The sequence below is a fragment of the Telopea speciosissima genome, chromosome 11 (assembly GCF_018873765.1).
Source record: "Telopea speciosissima isolate NSW1024214 ecotype Mountain lineage chromosome 11, Tspe_v1, whole genome shotgun sequence".
Lineage (NCBI taxonomy): Eukaryota > Viridiplantae > Streptophyta > Magnoliopsida > Proteales > Proteaceae > Telopea > Telopea speciosissima.
Window position 1 is genome coordinate 53,750,717 of NC_057926.1, and position 26,767 is coordinate 53,777,483.

Below are 26,767 nucleotides of genomic sequence, written 5' to 3' on the forward strand. Positions count from 1 at the left end.
GGAGATTAAAAACAAGAAAGCATAAGAATCGCCGGATCTTTCGGATACCCACGTCTTAGATTCCTCACAGAAGGAACCTGGACCCATTCAGAAGTGAAGACTCTGAGTCTGAAGACCCTTCTCCCTCCTTTCCTTCTAACTTCCAAAGCCTTAAAGCACGTGGGAATGATTCATATACTTGGGCCATCTTATGTCATGCTTCACTGTAGATAAGTGTATCAAGTCTTGATGATTAACCCTTTACTATATATATATATATATATATATATATATATATATATATATATATATATATACTTGTATTTGATGAGGTCCCCTCAACCATTTCTGAATTTAGAGGTGTTTTCCAACCCTTTTTGCCTCATCATTTGCAACAAGATTAAACCAAACACAATGAAATAATGGTGTAGAATTTCAACAGTTAACATAAATTAATTAGCTGTTCTAATGATGCCACTCTTATTTTAAAATGGAATGGTGCCATATTCTTTTATATCCAATAGATAAGCCCCATCTGTAACACATTAATGAAGACTTGATTATATCATTTGATTAAAACCAGTTTTAAATTTCTTTTCTTCATTGGTACCCCCCTTTTTTCCTCAGATAAGATCTCTAATAACATTTTTTTTTGGGTTAATAAAAATATGGGAAAAAAAATGCTGTTTGGTCGCATGGTTCCTGTGCCCAGATACAAGAGCGTGCAAATTTACCATCCTACCTCCTGTGGAATAGAAAAATCCATACATGTTGATACCATGGTGCACGCTATCATTGGCCCTGTGCTAGTTACAGGGGTTACACGAACAAGCAATGATATCTTGCCATAAAAATATGTAAGGAAATAAAGCAGGTTATAGAGGGAAAGCCAAATGAACTAACTAATAGGGATCCCCAAAACAGTTAACAAAGGATGATACAACAAAAGGGGGAGGGGGAGGAGAAGGAGAAGATCCCGTGAAGAGGCAAGATGCCTGTTTCTTGAAGTATCAGGATTCGTAGTACGAATAGGAAGAAGCTTGTATTATTTAGAACCATGTAGCTTAATTTCAGTGCAATCTCTTAATTAAAGGGTCATTACTCATCATAAGACTCAATTACGTGAATTCGTGAATTTAATTTGAGATGGATAGATTGGTGATAATACTTCCACCACGACCTTCACTGTCACCACCACTACCGCCATCTCCACCTCCACCAAATTTTTGGGTATTCAATGACATTTTTTAAAATTTATAAAAGTTCCAGAAACATAAATTACTACACATAACAGACGCGTTTCTATTTCTTCTTTTGCCCAGAAATATAAATTACTATATGTTACCAAACACTTTTTTTTCTTCCAAAAATTAGGCCTAAAAATAGAAATACAAAAAATTATTTCTGAAATAGAAACATTGCCTAGAAACAGAAGTGGTATCATACCGGGCAATAATGACTATTTTATTGATGATGAGACAAGAACATTTTTTCAAACCAGTTCTAAACTGGTACATTCTTCCCCCCCCGCCCCTCCTCCTTTTTGTTTTTTGTTTTTTTTTTTTTGTTGAGACATCTATAACCTGGCTTATGTTCTTAAGTCTCCTCAATCAAGCAAAAAAGGGTCGTTGCCCCTAAGAATCATGGAATAGTACTGATGAACTTAATTTGGCTGAATCTCATCTCACTTAATCTGGCTCATACCTCAAGGAATTCTTATAATATCTCTAAACAAAGGGATACTAGTCATGTAGATTCATTTAGAGATATCCATAATATAAAATGTGACTTCCACAGCAACATTGAAGTTTATCATTCCCTATACCCGAAAAAGATCGTCACCCACATGTTTGGTCTCTTCCAATAGAAAAGTAGGGTAAGGAAATTTAAACTAAGCAATGCATTAAAAGGAGTGGGATTCCCTAGTGAAGGAGATTGTGTTGTTCCATTCCATGAACTTGGAAAATATTCAAACAAAACCTAATCTGTCATCCCCATTTTATTTTAATCCCTACCTTGCCTTTATCTTCTAATCAGAAAACATTTAAGTACTCCTAATTAAATCAAACCCCAAATTAACTAATACTTAACAACCCAATGGACTAGTTTTGATCCTTAATTTACATTAAAATAATGTTTTAAATTAATGATAATCTCTCCTACGAACACCTGTTTCGCGGTCTATTCCAATAAACATGGACAAGAAGATCTCAAAGAAGTAGAGATCGAACAGTTGTACATTACCTCTTTAAAGCAAATAAGAGAACAGTCTCATGTGTACAAATGGATTGAAGATGATGGGAATGGTATGCTTCATGGTAGGCTTTTCTAAGAATATATTTCATTTCAAAGGTAAGTTGGAGGAACACAAGGTAATAGAGAAATGACCTAAACATCATCATGAGAATAAGATTATGCTTTTGGAATCGTTTTATACTTAGTTAAATGCCAAGTTCTTTAATTAATGTTCACAAAAATAACAAATTAATAAAATCTTGTAGACAGATTGTCTAGATTCCTTTGCCATTTTACTTGATCATCATTCTGTTCTTGATCCAATCCATGTAAGTTCTAACTAAACCTTATATATCAGATCATCCACATCTCCAAGTTGTAGCTTATTTGGATTGTCTCAGGAGATTTAATTTATTCCATAATGTGTGTTGTAGCAGATATCATAATATTCCAAAATGCCCAACTCAGATTGAATGACTTTCTATAGGTCGATCCAGAGGGCTTGCCCTGGTGGTTCGCTACTCTCTTGGGAGAACTGTGTCAGGAGCTTGATCGGTGGTTCAAGTCTCCTTAGTGACATCAAGTCCACATTTACTTGCTTTCCAAAAAGTAGAGCTCATGTGGGTACCATATTGATCCCTTGTGGGTCTTCTCTTGCCTCCTTGTGGGGCCCTGATGGCCAATACCCTTGACAACTGCACCCACAAAAAAAAAAAAAAAAACTTACTGTAGGTACTTCTGATTTGGTGCACACAATAGGAATTTGAGAACTGGCACAAGCACCTCTTTCTTATTTTTACTGGACCTGGACCAAAAATGAATATATGGGTTCAATACACCTCAAAGCCCATGTTGAGTAAAGATAATCATCCCATTAGGTTGCATATTAGGGGGTGAGAAGTGAAATCATTGGATTGAAGTCTTATTCTATCCTACCCAGTTCTGCATTTGGTGCCACAACACCTTAACTTGCTTGGGCTGCATCAGGCCCATGGGCTTTGGAATTAAGGTATGATCCATAAATTAGTGGACCTTGGGGCTAACTTTGGAGTATGATTGGCTTTTCCATAGTTAAGTCTTTTAAGTACCAAGTAGAGACCTTTTTATATTAAACTCAAACCATTTTTCCGGAGGCAATGCCAAGGCTAAAAGCAATTATAATTTTCCTATTTGGTGCGTTGTGATAAGAGAAGAACAATAGAGTTAGAGCAGGACCCCAAAAGGTTATGTCCACACCCCAGTCTATAGTAAATTCGATTTTCTAATTCCGATTGGACCAGTAAAAACAGTTTTAAAAAATATTTGTGAAAATAAATAATATTAATTTTCAAAACTTTACAAATAATTTGCTTTAGACACTCTTTCGGAAGACCTTCTGGCGATGGTGATTGGGGCCCAACTTACTACCACGCCTATCGAGTAGCAAAAATGACCATTTTACCCCTAAGCTAATTTTTAAACCCAAACCTTCCCAAATAAATCGAGTGGTTAAAATGCCTAGCCTTGCCTTGCACCAAATCCTGTTTGGCCTATGATTAAGATGGCATCACAGCCTACTCATATACCCAAAATATTTCCCCCACCCAACTTTTGCTTTTTCCCAAACTTACCAAGCACATGCAACAAGTCACCATTTCCCTAGTCTTGAGTACCCTTGCATTACCATATTGCTCAAAACTCTACATTCATTGTAGCCCTCTGAATTCTTTTTGTGTGTCAAGACTAAAAGCCTTTGAACATCATCCTTTAGTGACTCTAAATGTTCTTTCTTAATCAAAATATAATTTCATTATAGGGCTCTGTTTGGTTAGATGTGAACCAATAAGAATTCTACCAAAAAAAAAAAAACAACCAATAAGAATTGTATGGCCAACACAATCATTTTAGATATGTAAACTAACCATGTCACTACAAAATTCTCATTGATATTTTGATAAAAAAATGAAGTAAATATTTATATTGAAACCTGAAAGATACAAGAAGCAAGCCAAAATAGGTCATTATTTATCATTCAAATAGCATAAGCGTTAACATGTAACACAAACAAGGGATTTGGAAGAAAAATCAAATTTTTAAACGCCTCTCAAGTTAGAGTCTTTGTCCAAACCATTCCATTCTCGTTTATCCAATGACAAACTTCGATTATTCCTGGGCCAAAACCCAACTGCTTAAAAGCAATATTGTTTGGATTCCAAGTTGATGTGTCATAGTGGCATGCCATGATCACATGATTCAGTTTCTTCCGAGTAAGTATATCAACTGCATATACTTTAACTTTATGGAATACATGGCAATAATAGACTTGAAATAGGAATGGCATACTATGACATAAAACTGGTGGTTCAGAGAGATTTCCATGGATGAGTTTCACAGATCCAATTGTGACATTCTCATAAGATCCTTCGATGCTCTTAGTACTCCATATGCGTATATGATGCCCTAATTTCTCAACAACAAAGTCGATGAGGTCCTCCGCGGAAGTTGCACAAGTGTATTGTTCGCCTCGAATGGGGCTTTTCTCACATATCATGAGGGTTTTTTGAATATACTCATCCATGTCTGAGTCATCCACCACACCAAAAATCTTCTTCAATTCCTTGATTCGAGCAAAGGAAAATGGGATTTTTGATACCAAAGATCGCGGCAAGAACGATTTGTATGATATTGGGTCCCTTAGATCTGGGATAGGCCTGATACCTCCTTTTTTCACCATTGACTCTCGGAAATAAGGCAGCCCCCCTTGGTTGGCAACTGATAGGGGTGTTTCATTGGGAAGATCATCGTATGTCTCTTTGACACCATTCCACTGGGCAATTGGTGGTAGGGTTTTGCCATTTGTTGTCTTGTTTACCAATGCATTTGTAGAACAAGCAACATTAGCCTGCTTACAAAATGAATGTAGGTGGGAAGCCAATTCATTTTCCTTCATAAGTTTCATAAACACTGCCACTTGATGGAGGTTTAATGGAGAAGCCTTTGCAGCTAACCAATGTGGAGGGTGTGGAAGACCAATATATTTTTCCCAATATTGTGTGAAGGCATTTTCAGCTTCAAGACCCTGCATTTTCTTGGAGAAAAATAGCAACCACATAAGAAAGATAAAACAGGAAATACAGTAACAACATTGAAAAGAATAGACTGATAACAATAAACATCATTTTTCTTACACTAAAGAATGCCATTATTAGAAGGGCAAACAACATAATCGGATGTGTCATGGTGGAACTGAAACAGAGAACATAATGAGTTGGGACTATGGCTTTGTAGGAATATAATAATGGGTTTGTTGCATGGAGAGGGGGTTTTAATTTATATAGAGGGAAAATTGGGATCTTTATCCCTTCCAGTTCCCCTCGTCCGGCCTAGTTCCTCCAAAGTGCCATAAATAATGGGGGAGGGGGCAATGACCACACTACCCCGAAGACTTTGTCCCTTATTACAAGCATCGGGGAATTGGGTCGGGTAGGAATCTGGAGGTGATAATTTTCTAGGAAAATTGTATAGTACCAACAAATAAAAAAGGCAAGGGCGAGGGGGTTTCTGGAAAATTATCTCCTCCAGTTCCCTGCCCGGTCCAATTCCCTAGTTCCTCTAAAGGGAGGTGATGGATCCCACTCGAGCAAAGTGTTCGAACAAGGGTAGGGTGGTCATTCTAGCCCTCGTTGTTAGAGGAACTGAGAATTGAATCGGCGAGAATTGGAGGATATAAAGATCCAGGGGTTTCTAGCTAGTCCTCTAAATGGCTAAACGTATTCCGTAATTTTCCAACTTCTCTTACAGAAAGTGAAAGACTTCTCTTTTATGACCATCATTAAAGCAAACTTCCAATTTCCCTTCAGCCCTCAACTTTGAAACCAAAATTACTCCAAGTTGCAGTATATGAGCTGTGAGGAGATTAGATTCCAAACATTTCTTATCAAAATCCACTTAACCAAAAAAAATCACTAGAGACAACGAATTTGTGCATGTTAGCTGTTTTTTTCTGAAATGGATCGATACCTTGTTATGTGTGTTTTAAATTCTTGTATCCGTTGAGAGATTTGCCAAGTTGTTTTGACATTAAAGAGAAATTTTGTGAGATCTGTAATGATAAAGCGGTATTCTACCATATAATCAAATCCAATAGACCCCAAATTTGACATTCAAGTAGGGGACCTGTCTACCCACAAATTTGGGCCTTCAATTGGTTTACCACATGACATATATTTGGGAGATGGAGAAAATTGTTGTTATGATAAGGTAGCTCAGTTAGAAGTTAATTTTATTGGGCTTGATCTCCACATGATGATGCATCCTTCGAAATCTTTCAGCCATTCTGCTTTTCTTACATGGAGTTATAATATTTTTTCACCAAAAAAAAAAGGTGGAGTTATAATGTATGTGAAAATAAATAATATTAATTTTCAAAACATTATAAATAATTTGCTTTAGACATAGCATTTTGACACTTTCGGAGGACCTTCTGGCGATGATGATCGGGGCCCAACTTACTCCCATGGCTGTCGAATAGCAAAAATAACCATTTTACCCCTAACCTAATTTCTATACCCTAACCTTCCCAAATAAATCAAGTGGCAAAAATGCCTAGCCTGGCCTTGCACCAAATCCTGTTTGGCCCATGATTAAGATGACATCACAGCCTACTCACATACCCAAAAAATTTCTCCTACCCAACTTTTGCTTTTTCCCAAACTTACTAAGTATATGTAGGACATGCAACAAGTCACCATTTCCCTAGTCTTAGAGTGCCCTTGTATTACCATATTGCTCATAACTCTATATCCTTTGAACATCATCCTTTAATGACTCTAAATGTTCTTTTTTTTATCAAAATATAGTTTCATTATAGGGCTCTATTTAATTTTCAAAACATTATAAATAATTTGCTTTAGACATAGCATTTTGACACTTTCGGAGGACCTTCTGGCGATGATGATCGGGGCCCAACTTACTCCCGTGGCTGTCGAACAGCAAAAATAACCATTTTACCCTTAACCTAATTTCTATACCCTAACCTTCCCAAATAAATCGAGTGGCAAAAATGCCTAGCCTTGCCTTGCACCAAATCCTGTTTGGCCCATGATTAAGATGGCATCACAGCCTACTCACATACCCAAAAAATTTCTCCTACCCAAGTTTTGCTTTTTCCCAAACTTACTAAGTATATGTAGGACATGCAACAAGTCACCATTTCCCTAGTCTTAGAGTGCCCTTCTATTACCATATTGCTCATAACTCTATATCCTTTGAACATCATCTTTTAATGACTCTAAATGTTCTTTCTTTATCAAAATATAGTTTCATTATAGGGCTCTGTTTAATTTTCAAAACATTATAATTTGCTTTAGACATAGCATTTTGACACTTTCGGAGGATCTTCTGGCAATGATGATCGAGGCCCAACTTACTCCTGTGGCGTCTGAACAGAAAAAATAACCATTTTACCCCTAACCTAATTTTTATACCCAAACCTTCCCAAATAAATCGAGTGGCAAAGATACCTACCCTTGCCTTGCACCAAATCCTGTTTGGCCCATGATTAAGATGGCATCACAGGCTACTCACATACCCAAAAAATTTCCCCTACCCAACTATTGCTTTTTCCCAAACTTACTAAGTATGTGTATGATCGACATGCAACAAGTCATCATTTTCCTAGTCTTAGAGTGCCCTTGTATTACCATAGTGCTCATAACTCTACATCCTTTGAACATCATCCTTTAATGAGTCTAAATGTTCTTTCTTAATCAAAATATAGTTTCATTATAGGGCTCTGTTTGGTTAGATGTGAACCAATAACAATTGTATGGCCAACACAAAAAACATATTAAATATGAAAACTAATTATACCATGTCACTAAAAAATTCTAGCATTTTGTTGAGTTAATTAGTTATACAATTGAAGAACAAAATTATATTGAAACTTGAAAGATATAACAAGCAAGCCAAAATAGTTCATTATTTATCATTCAAATAGCACAAGTGTTAACTAGTCACAAAAACAAGGGATTTGGAAGAAAAATCAAATCCTTAAACGCCTCTCAAGTTAGAATCTTTGTCCAAACCATTCCATTCTCGTTTATCCAATGACAAACTTCGATTATTCCTGGGCCAAAACCCAACTGCTTAAAAGCAATATTGTTTGGATTCCAAGTTGATGTGTCAACGTGGCATGCCATGATCACATGATTCAGTTTCTTCCGAGTAAGTATATCAACTGCGTATACTTTAACTTTATGGAATACATGGCAATAATAGACTTGAAATAGGAATGGCATACTATGACATAAAACTGGTGGTTCAGAGAGATTTCCATGGATGAGTTTCACAGATCCAATTGTGACATTCTCATAAGATCCTTCGACGCTCTCAGTACTCCATATGCGTACATGATGCCCTAATGTCTCGACAACAAAGTCGATGAGATCTTCAGCAGAAGTTGCACAAGTGCATTGCTCGCCTCGAATGGGACTTTTCTCACATATCTTGAGGGTATTTTGAATATATTCATCCATGTCTGAGTCATCCACCACACCAAAAATCTTCTTCAATTCCTTAATTCGAGCGAAGGAAAATGGGATATTTGATACCAAAGATTGTGGCAAGAACGATTTGTATGATATTGGATCCCTTAGATCAGGTATAAGCATGATACCTCCTTCTTTCACCATTGACTCTCGGAAATAAGGCAGCCCCCCTTGGTTGGCAACTGATAGGGGTGTTTCATTTGGAAGGTCATCATATTTCTCTTTGACGCCATTCCACTGGGCTAGTGGTGGTAAGGTTATGTTAATTGTTGTCTTCTTCATCAGTGCATTTGTAGAACAAGCAACATTAGCCTGCTTACAAAATGAACCCAGGTGGGTAGCCAATTCATTTTCTTTGATAAGTTTCATAAATATTGCTGCTTGATGGAGGCTTAATGGAGAAGCCTTTGCAGCTAACCAATGTGGAGGGTGTGGAAGACCAATATGCTCTTCCCAGTACTTTGAGAAGGCATTTTCAACTTGAAGACCCTGGAAATTCTTGGGAAAAAAAAAATAACACCAAATAAGAAAGATAAAACAAGGAAATGCAATAACCACACTGAATTAATCAATGGATAATGAAAAGCATCATTTTTCTTACACAAAAGTATGCTACAATCAGAAGGCCAAACAACATAATGGGATGTGTCATGGTGGAACTGAAAACAGAGAAGAAAATGAAATGGAACTATGGGCTTTGTGGGATTGGGTTTTGTTGCGTGGTGAGAGGGTTTGAATTTATATAGAGGGAAAATTTTATAATACCAACACATAAAAAAAAGGGAGAAAAGTTGTGTATTCTGTATTTTTTCAAATTTCCTTACGAAAAAGTGAAAGACTTCTCTTTTATGACTAACATTAAATAAAGGAAAATTTCCAATTGCACTTCAGCCCTCAAATTTTTAAAAACCAAACTTACCCCTCAATTCTGGGTAATTCTCTGAAATCCACTTTTCTTATTTGGCTAGATATTCATGTAAAGCTTAACTAACAAAGTCAAATAAAAGCTTCATCAAGATATCAGTTATTAATGCTATAAATGACCAGAAATTGTGGAGAGAAATTCCTGCTTTTCCCACCTCTACCATGACAATAACCCTCTACAATTGAACCAAAGCTACCCCTAAATCCACCTACAAAGAATTCCGATGGATTTCCATTCTTGATCATGCATCCCTTGGAAAAGTTTAGTCCAATCAGACTTGGGAAAATACAAGGGTTGAAACTTTAAACCCTATAATGGTGGGCCATACAATAAAGATGAAGCCTGAAATTTTATATTTACACATGGTTAATCCGAAGTGGGGTCTTCCTATCCAAATAATCAATTTAAATAAAGGGTACCCCACGTGGTAGATATTAGGTAAAATTGAACAAGAGAACCATAAAAATAGGGCCCTAAAAAATATTCTTTTCATTAAGAGTAATTGGGTGTAAACCCATTATACTTGCCCTGGTTTTTTCCTATGACATTTTTTATAAATTTTTGTGATAGGTAAGTCTCATTATATGGGTAGCCAGGTAGGGGAAGGTCGGGTAATGTACTTTTCTTTTTGCAAGGAATCTCAATTCTATGTCTAACTCTACACACAATAAAATTCACATTTTACTCCAAATATATTGGAAGCCCTATATACCCAAGAAAGGGTACTTATTTTACAAAAAAGTTGGTAAGGAAGATATAGATAACAACAAAATTATCAAATTCATTTTTTACAATTAAACCCACTATAAAGTGCATTCCCCTTTTAAAAAAATTACCGATCAATTATTTCCTTTGACATTCTTAACACCAAAAATGTGATGTTAAATATTTTCTAAAACAACACATCAATCAATAAGTTGATGTCTTAAAGTGATATTCAAATTAAGGAGATAACTGAAGAGCCTCAGCCATACATTTTTTAGGTAGAATAACTTCCCATATGGTTAGATTTATCCAAAAAAAAAAATCCCCATATGGTTAATTAGCATTAGGAGCAATTCAAATTGCAACTGTAGGAACTAAGTTTGGGATTTTTGGACCAGAATACATGACCATGGAAAGAAAGCTTTGAGAGGAGAAATTTAATGATAGTAAGAATTGGTAAGAGAAATTTAGGCATTGAAAAGATAAAACAATAATTATTCAAGGAAACTTTGATTGTGAATAAACTAAGATATGTCTAATGTAGCACCAAGCAATTTTTCTAATTTAGAAGTTTTATGGCCAAAAAAATTCTGACCGACAAACTTTAAAGGGTATTTCTAGACCAGCACCAAGTTTTGCACATAAAAGGTTGAAGTACCATTTCCCATCATATGGATATATGAAAAATGGTCTAGGTTGGGTTGGCCACATGTTAATTTTTAGAATAAAATTCAAGCATATAATTTCAATGTCTTGCATATTCACTTGTATATTCAGCTGCCCATTTCTTCTTAAAAACTTACATTCTTCGCAAGATTTTCAAAGTTTTATTTTTTCATTTGGCTAAATCCTTTTTTTGCTAAAACTTGACATGTGAGCATGGAAGGACTTTGGCTCTACTTATCCATAAAATTTCAGCTCTATTGAATGCTCCACATGGTAAATATTTGTGGAGGTATAAAGATACTGCTGGATTGCTAAAACTAATCCAAAGGTTTATGGACATGCATGAAGAAAAATATTTCTTTTCTCTCACTCTGTTTTTCCTTTGTACTCCCAAATTTTTTAACTGAATGCCAATGCCAACTCAAATGATTACATGCAAACTCGATATTTATTTCACCATCTTCTACTAATAAGTCACTTAAAATAGAAATGCACCCGAGTCTAATGTAACATGCTTACATTTGAACATTTGAAACTCAATTATTTAGTCTTTCAAAAACTAGGAATTACCTCTTTCAGTATACTGCTTAACAAGCCTTGCAAATGATGAGGACTTGATCTTTAACAATTTGGTTGGGGAATTATATTCCATTATAAGTCCTGTTTAAGAAAAGAAAATATGTTAATCTAATTAGGAAATCACCAAAATAGGAAGAGAAGACATATTACCAAACTTCAACCGAACCCATTTGGTTGTGATGTTTCTTATTGCTAGCTACTAACCATTGTCAAGGAGGAGGACCATATCGGTATCAAGAATAGATGTTATTCTATGTGCGATTGTGATAATAGTACACCCTGAGAAGTGTTGCCTAAGCGTTTGCTGAATTAGATAGTCAGTTGCAGTATCCACTGATGCAGTAGCTTCATCAAGTATTAACACTTTGCTCCTCTTGAGCAGTACCCGCCCTAAACAAGCTAGCTGCCTTTGACCCATGCTCCAATTTTCTCCATTCTCAGTCACTACGACATCCACCATATGACAATGTGTTAGCTATTCAGGTTCTTATTTCCATTAACCTTTCTCCCTTTATTTTGTGTCAGAATTGTGGGCTAGGAGGTTGGGCTGTGCTCAAGAAGTTACATATCATATAATAAGAATTTTGGAACCATTGTGCACTTGTGCATGGATAAATTGATACTGAGAAACCTTGGAATAGAGTGAATAGGAGAAGAAACCAACCTGCACAATAAAGCTTTCCTTCATTCTTTCTAACTTTATCACCAAGCTGACATCTATCTAAAGCCTACGACACCAAAAAGTCCATATTAGCTTACCACATTGCTTGGTTATTCAAAACAAAATAGAATCATTAAAGATGAGCTAAGAGAAAGATGAAATGAACAAACAAGGGGTGCCAAGTGGAAAACATGATAGCAAAAATAGTGCACTTCCTAGGTCCCAACTAAAAGAATCTCTTTGGCCAAGATTAGCTCAAAGATGATCCTATACATCCAATGAAATAATTTCAACATCTTAGTGGAAAATTTAAGAATGAATAAAAAATAAAAAGTAGACGACCTGAGCAAGGAGTTCATAGATAGATATGTCCTTCCCAATCAATTGCGATGTGTTTGTTTTGTGTGTAAATCATCACTAAGTAAAAAAAATGTCCATCTTATATTTGTCACTGATTTAAAAAAATTCATCAAATGTAAAAAGAAAAAAAAACTCACCTCCCAAATCTCTTCATCAGTGTACTCTTCAAGTGGGTCAAGATTGCTTCGTAGAGTTCCTTTAAACATTGTTGGGTCTTGTGGGATGACACTTAATCTTGACCGCAAGTCATGAAGGCCAATCTTGGCAATGTTGATACCATCTATCCAAATTTGACCAGCTACAGGTTCCAGCATGCGAAAAAGAGCCTGTACAAGCGTTGATTTACCACTTCCTGTTCGCCCAACTATGCCAATCTTCATCCCACCAAGGAAAGTGCATGTGAGACCTCGCAAGATAAGAGGAAGGTGTGGGGCATACCGGACCTACATACACATTAATTATCAAATTATGAAGTTTAGCACAATTTTATAGGAGGAGGAAAAATTGTCCACCAACATTAGGCTTCAGAGGGTCTATTTCATAAGACGAAAAAATAAGTAAAGAAATAACGACTTGAGGAAACTAGATTGGGAATTGCCTGCAGATCAACAATATCAATTTTTCCTTGTGATGGCCATTCATGATCTGGCCTATTTTCTTCTATCAACAAAGGGGGTTCACTAGGGATACATGTGTGTTGTAGTATTCTCTCAACAGATATGATTTTATTCTCAAGACTGCTAAGATCCCATACGACCCCATGCATACTGAAACCAAGCCCATATGTGACTGCTAAGCCCAACACACCTTCAAGAGAAAAAAGAAAATAAAATAGATTCAATAGCATGCTTCATTGGAGTGATCAATATGGTTTCCTTAAAAGATGATTTTATATTATCTCAAGCCTCAACTTTTTACCAGGACTGAGTACTCCCTTCAACATCGAGATCAAGAAAACCAAAGAGACAACATATGTAATGGATGCTAACATATCCATGCGGAAACATAACCACTCCATTGCACCAGAGAGATGAAATTTGGGCCGGAAATACCCATCCACTAGCTTGAGGTTTGTGTCCATAAACCTCTCTTCTTGGTTGAAACACCTGATTGTGGTTGAACCTAAACTAGATTCTGCAAAATGTTGTATAATTGGAGCTTGGCATACTCCGGTCAGACGTGATAGTTCTCGTGCTGCAGATGTATAGTATTTCTACAAGACAAGGTCCATAAAAAATAAAAAAATAAAAAAGAAATTAGATACAATGTAAGGAAAAAAAATATAGAATCAATATACAATTAGTGAGAAAATGACATGGATTTTTATTTATGAGGGATTTCTTATTGTGAGCTACTTATATTTAAATGGCTGATAATGACACTAACATCATGGCATTCTATTTTTGTTCTAGTTTGAATGTTTACTATTTTCTATTTTTATTAGATATTGATTGAGTTATATGATTTATTTGCATGTCTACTATACCTCAAAAATTTTGCCCCAAAATTCTTAGATGAAATGTTTATCGAACATGAACGTAGCTGTATTTGAACTTTTTGTGGTATCCATTTTCTCTTTTTTTTTTTAAACCAAAATTTGTAATTATGTTATCAAATTTTTAATTCAAGTAATGACTGCTTTTGTCTATATCAAATTAATCTAAATTGGCTAATGATGAATTGGACAATATTTCCTTATTCATTGGTACATGTTAGAGCAAAAATGTGCATAGTGCAGCCTAAGTACTTCACATAGGCAAAGTCCAATGCCTACCATAGCCCACGCGCTTTACTGGGAAAGGGTTAGGGATTTGAAGTAAATATTAAGAAAAGAAAAGAAGTGGAAGGAAAAGAAATATTAAAACAAAAAAAGGAAGGAGAAGATTTTCCATTGAAAATTGTCAATTACTTAATAATACGGCATAGATTCCTAAGTGGTCCACCTAAATAGGCATCTCTTGACTATCCAAATATCTGCCACATGGTAGTTCTATTGGAGCACAAATTTTGTCGTTATGGATTGTCCAAATCACCTCCAATTAGTCTATCAATTTTGAGTTCTAATTGGTCAGGAAATCAACTTTCACAACTTTTGAAATCATCTTTAATTCGACTATTGAAAATATAGGGATAGTAATCCACAGATGGTGGACCATATATGGAGATTGAGTCTAAATCTTGACACATGAATAAACCAAAGAAGGAACAACTATCCAATAGTTGGTTTGACTAAAGCTGCCTCTACATGGCTTGAAATTGTTGTACTAAGACAAGGTTTTGCAATGAAAATTTTCCTTTCCTCCTTAATATTTAGTTATTGAGAAATACTTATTGGATTGACCTTAACTAATGAAAAACCGTTTATCAATTTATCGTTTTAAAATTATCTAGTAGTTTATTTTCATAGTTATAAACTAATTTATTGTTTAACCACTGTAATCATGAGAAATTATTTATTAACTTTTGTTAGTTATAATCTTATTTTTAATATAAGATTCCATTGATAGAGCTACAAAGATAGTTAAGCGGACATATTTAATTTTTATCCACAGATATTTAAAATATTTTATGTATATCAAAAGCGAAACAATGTTGCATTAGGTGCGCACTTTGCAGTTTCATAACTTTGGACTTGTTTGGTCATTTCTTCTTAAACAATTTTGATAAGAAAAAGAAACCATTTTGCATTAATTTAATGTGCGATTAGGAAAATGGATTTATTGTGATTACTCTTTATAAATTCAAGAAAAATAATAAGATTTAAGTTACCACCTTCACACCTAAGCATATATGCTTCCACCACTAAATCAATTTTGGTGTGAATAATGCAAATTCAAGATTCCTTGATTGTGTGAATCAACTTGTATTGTGGCCTATTAACCATGGGAATGATATGGTTGAACTTGATTTAATCATGAAAAATGGAAGTGGTTATAAAATTACTTGGTACCAGATGCATGTCACAGACATTGGAATAAAAACCATTAACATCTGCCATGAAATCTGTGACATTACTGCAGTAGTTCCTAAGAGTTCCATGATTGAGATAAGAAGTTCTTCAATTTGGCGTGGAATAGAGGTATCAATTACACTTTGATCTATTGATGCCTGCATAGGAAAATAGAATTTCTTTAGAATTATATTATTTTTACGGTGATCAAATAAGATCATTTGGATCTAAAGAGTATTAAGGATATTTACTAACCCGATTTAGAATCCTTCCACTTGGAGTAGAATCAAAAAATGACAAAGGAGCACGAAAAATACACAAATGCATTTTATTGAAGAGTAGAGTGGCTGTCTTATATCCAGTAGTTACAATGAGCATGATCCTTATAAGTTCACATAGAGATCTTCCAAGGGTCAAAGCAACATAAACAAAGATGATAGTGGATCCTCTAAAATGGGGTCTCATATCTTTTGAAATGGGAGTGGCCAACACCATCCAGTAACTGCTGATTATTCGGAGAAGCTGAAAAAGAATTTCTGCCAACAATATAAATGGTACAAAAGCCCCTTTATATGCAGCAGTAACATACTTCCAGTATAATGAAAGCCTAACTCCACCTTTATCTCTCTTTTCTTCTTGGACAAGCTATCCTTTTGGCCCAACTGGTTCTTCTATTTTGTGGTTTATAGGTTCTCTTTCCTTATCATCTTGAATAGAATTCTCGCAATGTAGCACATTATCATCATCTTTCTCCCCATTAACTAAATTATTCAAAGTAACCCCACATTCAATAGAATTAAATTCAGCTAAAGCTTTTCTATGTGGACCTACTAAATCCATAAAATCGGTGCCTGAACTAAGAATATCTTCGTATTTTCCTGCTTGAGTAATCTTTCCATCTTTCATTACCTATTAAACAAGAGAAGGAAAATGGTCACTCTCATACCAGGTTGAAGGATTTAAAATCGGGAAAGAAAGATGACATATTCTCACCAGGATAAGATCAGCAAAAGATAAAAACTCTACTTGGTGGGTAACATAAATTACTGTTTTTGAACCTAAAATTCTCAACAAGCACTCCTGTCACAAAAAATTTAGATATTCATAATTAGTTACCCAAAAAGAATTTTCTTGGTTATATAACAGAGTCAAAGAGTTTTACATATGCTTTTTATTTTAATTTTAAAAAATATAAGAAACATACATAAAAAAGCCAAGAGTTTTACATATACTTTGTATTTTAATTTTAAAAAAGATAAGAAACATCAAACAATAGATTTTATGTAATAACATGCATCACTAAGTATTATGTGTTCATCAAGCAAAGATTTAGAAGTGAAGGTCAAAGAGCAGCTACCTTAAAAAGATGAGTTCCTGTGTGAGCATCAACAGCACTAAAAGGATCATCAAGCAGATATATATCAGCATCATGGTACAAAGCACGTGCAATCTGGATTCTTTGTTTTTGCCCACCACTGAGGTTGACCCCTCTGTCCCCTATGATAGTCTGGTCTCCAAAGGCTAATAATTCTAGGTCCTTCTTCAATGAACATGCTTCAATGATCATTTCGTACCTTTCTTTGTTCATTTCTTTACCAAACAATATGTTGTCTACTATCTTGCCACTCTGTATCCAAGGAGATTGTGGAACATAGGCCTTTGTTCCATTTAACCTAATAGTTCCAGATACCTTTGGCACTTCCCCCAATATACATGAAATTAGGCTTGACTTGCCTGACCCAATAGAACCACAAACAACCACTCTCATACCCCGGTACACTCGAAAATTAATATCTTTTAGTGTAAGATTAGGGGATTGAAGGTCCCAAGAGAAACTCCCATTGACTATCTCAATTGCAACGTTGACACAATCTCTTGGAAGCTTTTGTACTATATTTGGATGAAGATTATCGAGACAGAGGAATGAGGTGATCCTGTTTAGGGAAACTTTAGTCTGAACTACATAAGAAATTGTGTCTGGTAGATTATAAATAGGCCCTCGTAATATCTCAAATGTTGCAAGTGCAGATAGAATCTTCCCCGATTCTAGTGGAATTCCCATAAGCACACAAAAGCCAAAAGTAACCATGGATACAAACATGGGGGCAGACATGTAAACAGAGCCAATTAGAGCTGATGTATAAAGTACCTTTTTTAGCCATCTTGTTTCCAACTTCCTGAGCTCAATTATCTTGTCTAAGAACTTCATCTCCCAACCATGGAGCTTGAGAATTCTCATATTCCTCAGAGCTTCAGATGTCACCTTCATCCGTTGATCCTTTGAATCCATCAATTCCCCTTGAAAAGTTCCCTGGAGTTTTCCTAGTGGAACATTTGCTAACATCAAAATTATTGTGGCAACAAAAGCTACAAGTGAAGCGAGCCTAAGGCTCTTGTATAAGATCAATAGTGCTAGAACAATCTGAAGAGGCACCCTCCATATATCATGTAAGTACCAACTGAAGAAGCCAATCCTTTCAACATCTACACTTATCAAATTAATGTTCTCTCCACTAGAGTGGTCCCGCTTTGATTGGCTTGAAAGCCTGAGACCCTTCTTATAGATTATTGCTAACAAGGCAGCACGGACCCTATTTCCCATCTTTCGCAATTGAAAGAACAAGTGCCTCTCTGAAAGGCTCCTTATGAGTTTTGAAAGAAAGAAAATAAACACTAGTATATAACCTTTATATTTTAGTTGGTGAGGGCTATTAAGATACTGAACAAAGGCGTCAATAAGATATGGTCCAATATAAGAAGCCAATGTGTGTACAATGGAGAATAGAGCCGTCCATAGAATTTCTTTCCATGTTGAGAGAATCAATGCCTTCACCAGCTTAAGTATGCTTATATGATCAACATTACCCTTATCATTACCATCAGATTCAAGTTTATTTTTGAAACAAGCAAAGACCACCTTAGCACTATCATAATTGGCAAGTTGAGGAACATCATCAAGGTCCAGTGTTTTTGTACACCCGAGTGCAAGCAAAGGATTCATCCAAGAGAAAGTAAAAATACTACTAAGATTTGCATTTGCATAAGGAGTTACAGTCTCTCCACTGAAATTTGATCTTTGTCTATTGTCACCATTGCTTGGATTAGAAATAATTTTCAAAAGAGGCTCCAAAATATGGTAATCTTCATTTTCTCGCCCCTTCCCAAATAATCCAACATAGCAAAAGAACAAACCAACAATAATTGATAGAGCATCAGAGACCCATAGTAGGGATGGTAATGAAGAATATTTTCAATGCAAACCAAGATGTATTGTAAAATAGGAACAAGACATTAGGAAGTAGAAGGCCCACCAAATCCTTAGTAGAATGGGAAACCTGTGCTCACTTGAATGAGAAAACTGGATGTGCAAGTAAGCAGAGATCACTAACCAAGTGAGTGTTCTGGCTGTAAAATCCAATTGGGCAAAAAGCTTTAGATTAGACCAGCCATGTCTATACCCAGAGAGGTAGCTTAACACGCATAGGAGAAAATTACAAAAAGCCAGACCCAAGCAAGATATAAGGGCCGACCAATAGTATAAAAAGTATGTATTCTTCAACAATGGTTTTGAATCTTCAAAGGTAGACATCGTGCGTCTCTTGCAAGCCCAGAAAATAGATAAGACTATGAGTAAAATTAGGTGTGAAGAAGTAGAAAACCCATCCAGGAAAATGGTTGCAGAAGATTGTGAAAAGAATACCCAGATAGTCATATCATTCTTTGATTCTTCAAAAGCGTCCATGTTTGCGAATTTTATTTTCTTCTGTTTGTAGCTTGGTGGCTTAGTCCAGGTAGTTCAAATGCAAATCCCATCAGCTTTACCCCACTTTAAAATGATGGAGGCCCAATTGCAAAAATGTTGAGGAAATTCTAGCATTTAAATACCTACAATTTCCACCTTATATGTTCCAGAAATACTTAGACCAATATTGGAATCTCAATATCACCCTTCTATGTAGTTGAACCTGTTAATGAATAGACAAAACATAAACTATTTGAAAATATTAAAGAGCAAGAGAATTAGATAAATTTCATCGAAAAATCAAGAATGGAAGGAACTATAGTTATGTATGATTTAGTCCATGTTCATTAAGAACATAATAGAGATAGTAGAAACTTAGTAATATAAAATGAAATAAACCACTTAATATATAAGAATTAAAATATTGGAGCAAGCAAGTAAAGGTAAAGAACTTCATATCGAATTAGCATAATGGAGCAAGCTAGTTCTTTTCTTGCTATATTTTTTATGATTACTCATTAACAACATAATTAATCCATGAATAGAACTGTCAAATATTAACATACGTACAATAGCCATTTTAGAACAACTATTAAGGAAAACTTGATGTTCATCAAATGTGAAGGGGCAAAATCCTAATGACACAACATTGCAAATAACCACACTCAAGCTGAAGCTAATTTTATCTATAAATCAATCACCAGTTGAGCAATTCACCTAAGTTAACTGACTCTAATGGATGATCAATATTCAATTAATTATATACACTAACTATATTCTTGAGGTACTAATCATACTTCATCATTCTTCAATTATGACAAATTATACAATATGACTATTAGAATACTATTATATGTGTTTGTCAATTAACCCTTTTAAAAAGACTAGCTTAAAGTCTATTCTGTCACATCCAATAATTATGGAAGACGTGATCGATGTAGGACATGTTAGAAATAATCCCACATTAAAAACTCTAAGACCTTGGATGTCTTCATATACCAAGTGGGACTATTCCCCAAACTTTCTATCACCTATTATTTTTGGATGGCGGTACATGTCGCACATGTAGCCCTTATTTTGGGTGACCATACATATATGAATATATAGAACATGTTGAGAATAATCCTACATTAGAAAGTTTTGAGACATTGGATGACTTCATTTATTATCTCTACCAAACATGAGATTATTCTCAAAAAACCCTTCTCGTATTGCCCTTCTTTTTTAGTGGCAGTATACGTGGCTCCCATTTTTGGTGGCCATATTATTAACATGGTACCAAGCCACCAAGCCCATTATGTTAATGATACATTCTTGTAAAACCACCCAAAAGGGGGGTCACATGTGCCAGGTGTACTTCCACCATTAGAAGGGCTATCCATGAGGGACCTCGGATGACTTCATAGACTAGGTGGGCCTGTCCACCTACCCATTCATTTTTGGGCAATACGGAGAGGAGATGCAGTGACTGATTTTGAACTGTTCACACATCTCCCTCATTTGTTTGTTCTTCAAATGTCTCGCATTATCTATGATTATTTCGTTGGGGAGACTGTATCGGTAGATGATGTTATGCTTTATGAATTTCTACCCGTGTGTATGTGTGATGTTGGCATATGATGCTGCTTCTACCCATTTTGTGAAAGAATCTATCACCACTAGAAAAACTTAGTTATATTTATCTTATGGGGCATTGTTCTTTGTGCCGCAGCGCAGGTTACACCCAGGCACATGGGGGTAGATGCAATGACCATCCTGCCCCCTGCGTAGATTGCCCATGTCCCTGGGCGCAGCCTGTTTTGCGACACAGAAAACATTCTCCCTTACCTTATTATGAAGCTAAAGCTCAGAGATTAGAAGCCAGCTAAAGCAAATGAATAAGAGGAAAAGGAACAGCAAAACAATCAATCGATTTGACGTTCATAAGCCTAACACCGGTAGCTTATTGATCATTACAAAACTTCAATCCTGCTCAACAGAATGAAAGGAAAAAGGGAAACCCAAATGAAATCTAAAGAGAGAGACAGAAGTGCGCGCACCTTGAGTAAGAAGCTTCAAATTATTCCTTGTTGGACAACATGAGAAGCGCCTTAGATGAGTTATCTGGTCCTGGGAACCGAGGGAGCATTTCCTAGTTACAAAGGAAAAGGAAAAGGAAATGATGAGTCTCGAATCTCAGACTCCCTTAGAAATAGGAAAGTGAGGGGTCCATATAATTTGAAGGAGTCCAGCGTCTCAACATTAAAAGGGCCTCCCTACCTCCTAGAGGGAGCATTTCTTACCTACAAAGGAAATGGGCGTGTATGACTTGGTCTCATAACTAAAGACTTCCTGAGAAATAGGAAACTGGCCGCGTATCCCCTCTTAAACGCGCGATCCAAGGATTACGCTGGATGTAAAATTAAATTAAAGGCTCTCTCTCCTCAGTCTTCCGTTCTTTTCCTCTTTTTTTTTAGGTGAAATCTCTCCTCAGTCTTTCACTCTCACCCAAAAGGAGCAGAGATGTCATTTCACTGGGAGGAAGAGAGGCGTAGGCCGCGCTCTTGGGTAAAAACCATTTTCTCTAAATAAAGTGCAAGATATTGTTATTTAGTCGTGTAGTGCTTGCACCAGTGCGGAGCCAATACAGATCGGGATCGCCCAAACTCGGGCAAATATGACACTTTTGTTTCTATTCTTTTATAAATGTAAAAAAATATTTTTTTACATTTTTACCTTTATTCGTACAATTGGATTGAATTGGTATCAGGATTGGTCTCAGCCGATACCAATCCAATCCGATACCTCAAAAACATGCTATCTACAGGAACCATGCAACCGGTTAGCATTCTTCCCCCTCCCCCCCGGCGGCGGTTAAAATACATGATAATTACCTCAAACCTAAAATGCTGCAGGAAAGGGATCATTCATAGACATGACTCTGCATGACTGATTTTTAAAAATGGCATTTTTTTTGCCAACTTGGCACATAGACCATGGAAACGTATAATCAATAAAAGACAACAAACCAATTCGTGGCATTCCATGTGGGAAACACATCATTTATCTATTGTTGGAGGGTTATGAATGTCTCGCGTTTGCGGATTGCTATAATCTTAATATAGTTGAGGCCGATGAGGTGACATGACATATATGCTGTCATTGAGAAAGACTCTTGGCATATATGGTTTATCCTCTAAAAACCTCTCATTCTGAAGCTCTGGTCTACTAAGTCTAACCACTACTACTAATGTTAGGACATTGCAAAAGTGTCTATACTTATTGGGCCTAAAATCGACCCATAAATCAAAATCAGGCCCAACCCAATAAGTTTATTGTCCAAAAAAATATGAAGGGATAATTTCTAGAAGAAAAGACAGAGAATGTGTCTATACGTATTAGGCCTAAAATCGGCCCATAAGTCAAAATCAGGCCCAACCCAATAAGTTTATTGTCCAAAAAATATGAAGGGATAATTTCTAGAAGAAAAGACACAGAATGTGTCTATACGTATTAGGCCTAAAATCGGCCCATAAATAAAAATCAGGCCCAACACAATAAGTCTATTGTCCAAACAACACAATACACCCATAAAACTATTTGAACTAATAATGGTTGAAACCGGCCCATAACTCAAAATCAGGCCCAACACAATAAGTTGGAAACTAAACAAGCTAGGTTAAATGATTGAAATTAAATCTCTCTCTAGAGGACGGGCCTTGGTACAATGGTCATAACTCAAAATCAGCCTCAAGTGATAACGTGTTCGAATCTGAAAACAATCTCTTTGTGAAAGCAAAGGTAAGCCTGCGTACGTACATTATGACCCTCCCCAAACCTTACAGTGGCGGGACCTCGTGCTCTCTCTCATTGTGATGGGTTTCTCAACTGTCCGGTGGCATAGCTTCCCAAGATAAATCCGGTTGATAAATAAACAATACAAATACAGGGAGTTGAGGAGCAATCAGAGAACAAGAGTTTGACAAGATGTATCCCAAATCTTGATGCCAAATGTGCTTTTGTCATGGCTCGGTTTGTAAAGGAACCTTCTGCCATTGTTGGGACCCCCTCCCCCGTCTTGTGTCGGTAGTTTACCGTACAAGTACCACTACTCTCTTTCTATCCTTTCCTCTTCATCCTTTTCTCTCTCTCTCTCTCTAGTGTTTATTTTCTCCTCCTCCTTGTATTGATTTTGGTTTGTTTGTTTGTGCGTATTTCATTGTCATCTGAGCTACGGCTTTATGCCTCTAGGTCCCAAGTTCTCCACACCCTTCACGTCATTACCCAAATTTGAATCTCAAGAAATTAATACTTGCAGCTATATGAAGTAATTGTCTATATTAAAAAATAATAATTTCTTTTAAAGAAGAAGAATAAAAGCAGAACAAAACAGAGAAGCTAGAAATTGAAACAAAACCTAAGGCCCACAATATAAATCAAAGGATCGAATTTGTTAGGACATGCATGGTTGTACCTCAGCCATGAATTCGTGGATAATTAAATGCATTAGGAGCATATGAGAATGGTCCCCAGGCAGGCTGGCTTTTGAGAATGCATCCAAGTGCACGAGGACATCACAATATGCACTTGTCTGGCCTTATCTATCCTCAGGCCCTCTTCCCATTTCATTTTAAGTCCCACCTGATCTTTCCATCACCATATAAAAGAATCTCTCTCTCTCTCTCTCTCTCTCTCTCTCTCTCTCTCTCTCTCTGCGAGCGTGTGTGCATGCATGTGCGTGTGTATCTGGTCCCATCTATGTAGAAAGCAGGAGATGAAGTTTTACTAAAGGATCAAAAATTAAATGAACCTGTAAGTCTTATTTCCGTTTGTTGAAGTAATGTGTGTTTTGTATTCTGTGGGTTCATATAATTATTATTGGGCTTGTATTTATAAGTTAGTCAAGTTTTGAATTTATTACATGTATAGGATAGATTTGTAATTATTTGAATATTTAGGTTTATCAATTCCCTATATATTCTCTCTCTTAGAAAATATCTAATCATGAATAAAAGGAGATCACTTTGTGAGGTAGAGATAGAGTAGTGTAAGTTTTTTATGTTTAGTAGGAAATCTTTGATTCTCTTAGATGGATACAGGCACTCGTAGCGAACCACCATCTATTATTGAAGATTACAAGGCAAACTCTGATTTTTTTCGATTACTCTCATCTGGTGAGTATCTACAACTTTCTCATCCACACATTCCTCTTTAATTTCTAACTCTAGACCATGCATGAAGATCGCATGAACCCTGATGAGAGGACATAAAGAATAGTTAGCATCAGCTTCTGGTCCCAATCCATGCCTTTTTCCAGGAAAGAAAACTAAAGATGAATTACTACAAAGTCCAACCAGTCCTACCAAACTTCAAATCTTCAAATCTTTAATCCAAAAGAAACAAAGCACTGCCCATTAATTGTTTGGATGCTATCCTAAAACTTTATGCCTTCTCTATCCTCCTTGTAACTTTCAATAATACGGAAATGTTGGGCTTTTGGTCCCTTCTAAAACCCATAGACCACATGGCCGAGCATGGGCAGCCTCATGAACAAGGACCCAGTTGTCATTGTGATGCTTCCATTTATCTCCCCAGTTCACACAAAAACAATTGCAGAAAAAGAGAGAGAAGAATGAAGTCCTCCACTGAAGAAAGGATGAAAGAGACACTCCCTGAAAGTTATTTATAAAAATAAGAAAAAATCATTCAATATCAACTTAATATATTATATAAATATAAAAAATCCATACCTAGTTAAATAATTTAAAAAAAGACACAAGTGCACCATTTGTACTGAATATAGTTTTACTAGATAAAGCAAATTTATTTCCTATGAAATTGCTCTTACCTCAGCTATGAGAGAGTCTCCGTGATCAACAAAAGAGAAGAAAAAAATTTCAAAAGTGTTTCGATTAGTTTATATCTTTAAAGACTCGCATTTTTAGCTAAATGGGAATGAGGATTAAATTTTTCTGTTGCCCGTGTTGTAGGAATATTCGAATATTCCTGTTGCCCCAATCACAGGCATGACTTGGAATCCCAAAAGGTATTTTGAAAAATACAAAAATCTAAAGGGGGTATTTGTGAACCCAAAGAAGGAAGGAGATTATTCTAAGTAAGTGCTTGCAATTGGGGACAGCAGAAACATTTTTACAACCTGGGTTGCATAAAAAACAATTTCCTCTTTCAAGGACCCTAAGTATAGGTTGAGATGCTACTCATTGATTGAGACCAAAAGACTTGTTTTCTTGAACCTTGGCTCTTTCAACCAAGGTGAGAAAAAGGATGAAGAGAAAATCTCTTCACCAATGGTGATGTGATGTCATGATTGAACTTAGAATTCATCATTAGTTCTACTTTCTATTATTCATGGTCTGGAATAATTTGTAAAGAGATTCTTTCTTCACCATGGGTGGTGAAAAAAGAACTTTTATCCTCTCAATTACACTGCCTGTACTTGATGTCAAGTACGGGCAGTATAATTGAGAGGATAAAGATCCCTAAAAAAAGGGATCCTAATTACATTCGGGTTCTTAATTGCCAATCCTAATAGCCTGTCCTATGGCTTACCCAGAATTTTTATCCCTTCCAATTCGCTGCCCCCTCCAATTGCCTCTAATCCCTCATATAGGAGCAGAAATGACCATCCTACCCCACCTTGGGCAGTGTGTTCGGGCGGTGGGTAAGGTGGTCATTTTCACTCCTATGTGAGGGATTGGAGGGAATTGGAGCAGGCAGGAATTGGAGGTGATAACGATTCGGCTTACCCATCTTCGCTTAGACTTGCTCCATTTAGGATTTAGCAAACGTGAATTAATGAAATGGATCCAAACTCCCAACAAAACTCTTCACTAATTCTAAGGTCAAGCCCATTTATGAACTGCCTTTTCACAAATTTACCTTCTTAATCCTCTTTGACACTCTCTCTCTCTCTCCTCCTTGATCATGGGATTTGGATCCTCTACTACCGCGCTACACAGACACAGCAAGGTGGGAAATGACCACCTTATCCCTGCTTGAGCGCTTTGCCCAAATGGGGGTAAGGCGGTCATTTCTCACCTTGCGGTGTCTACGTAGCACGACAGGATGGGACAGCTCTGCAGTAGAGGATTTGGATCCTTGATCATGTGGGCGCTCTTTATGTAAATTGTCAGATCCTCTCTCTCATATGATAGCTTGAGGAGATGCTAATATACTCGAATGGTTTGTAGATCCCTCCCCCTTAGTATATTTAGTAATAGTTTGAGTTCAGACCATTAAGTTTTCTAACTATGGAATACTAACTTGAAGAATTACTAAATCTAAGCAATTAGTAAGTAGTATTTGGTACCAATTTTAACCAAGAGGTAAAAAAAAATAATGCCACATTTCATTTTGATGTCCCATTCTGATAAGCTTATCCATTTGAGCCATGCATGTGCACAATTAGTTTTGGGTAATGACTCTTACTTACTAGGTT

At 36.2% G+C, this 26,767-nt stretch overlaps 2 protein-coding genes, 1 long non-coding RNA gene and 1 pseudogene across 4 annotated transcripts; all 4 read right to left on the reverse strand.

Annotated features, from left to right (window-relative positions):
• Positions 1–4,190: 4,190 nt before the first annotated feature.
• LOC122646481 (polygalacturonase non-catalytic subunit AroGP2-like) lies at positions 4,191–5,411 on the reverse strand. Of its 2 annotated transcripts, none has more exons than XM_043840046.1 (2): positions 5,382–5,411; positions 4,191–5,272 (listed from the first exon to the last, which is right to left on the reverse strand). In XM_043840046.1, exons 1-2 carry the CDS (start codon positions 5,394–5,396, stop codon positions 4,298–4,300), a joined length of 990 nt encoding a protein of 329 aa, XP_043695981.1. In that variant the 5' UTR covers positions 5,397–5,411; the 3' UTR covers positions 4,191–4,297. The 2 variants fall into 2 exon arrangements, with proteins under 2 accessions (XP_043695981.1, XP_043695980.1); XM_043840045.1 differs by having other exon boundaries at positions 4,191–5,281.
• Positions 5,412–8,255: 2,844 nt separating this feature from the next.
• LOC122645352 (polygalacturonase non-catalytic subunit AroGP2-like) lies at positions 8,256–9,449 on the reverse strand. The gene is made up of 2 exons (XM_043838663.1): positions 9,343–9,449; positions 8,256–9,230 (listed from the first exon to the last, which is right to left on the reverse strand). The coding sequence occupies exons 1-2, from the start codon at positions 9,391–9,393 to the stop codon at positions 8,256–8,258; spliced, it is 1,026 nt and encodes a 341-aa protein (XP_043694598.1). The 5' UTR covers positions 9,394–9,449.
• Positions 9,450–11,912: 2,463 nt separating this feature from the next.
• LOC122645665 lies at positions 11,913–12,346 on the reverse strand. The gene is made up of 2 exons (XR_006330498.1): positions 12,281–12,346; positions 11,913–12,060 (listed from the first exon to the last, which is right to left on the reverse strand). It is a non-coding gene; the product is annotated as an uncharacterized LOC122645665 (long non-coding RNA).
• A 311-nt stretch (positions 12,347–12,657) lies between these two features.
• Positions 12,658–19,329, reverse strand: LOC122645353 (annotated as a pseudogene).
• Positions 19,330–26,767: the final 7,438 nt, after the last annotated feature.

Excerpts from the sequence above, each read along its gene's own strand:
- LOC122645352 (XM_043838663.1), bottom strand. The coding sequence starts at position 9,393 with ATGACACATCCCATTATGTTGTTTGGCCTTCTGATTGTAGCATACTTT. Across the intron at positions 9,231-9,342 it reads TGATTGTAGCATACTTTTGT|GGTCTTCAAGTTGAAAATGC; the intron begins GTAAGAAAAATG and ends AAGAATTTCCAG.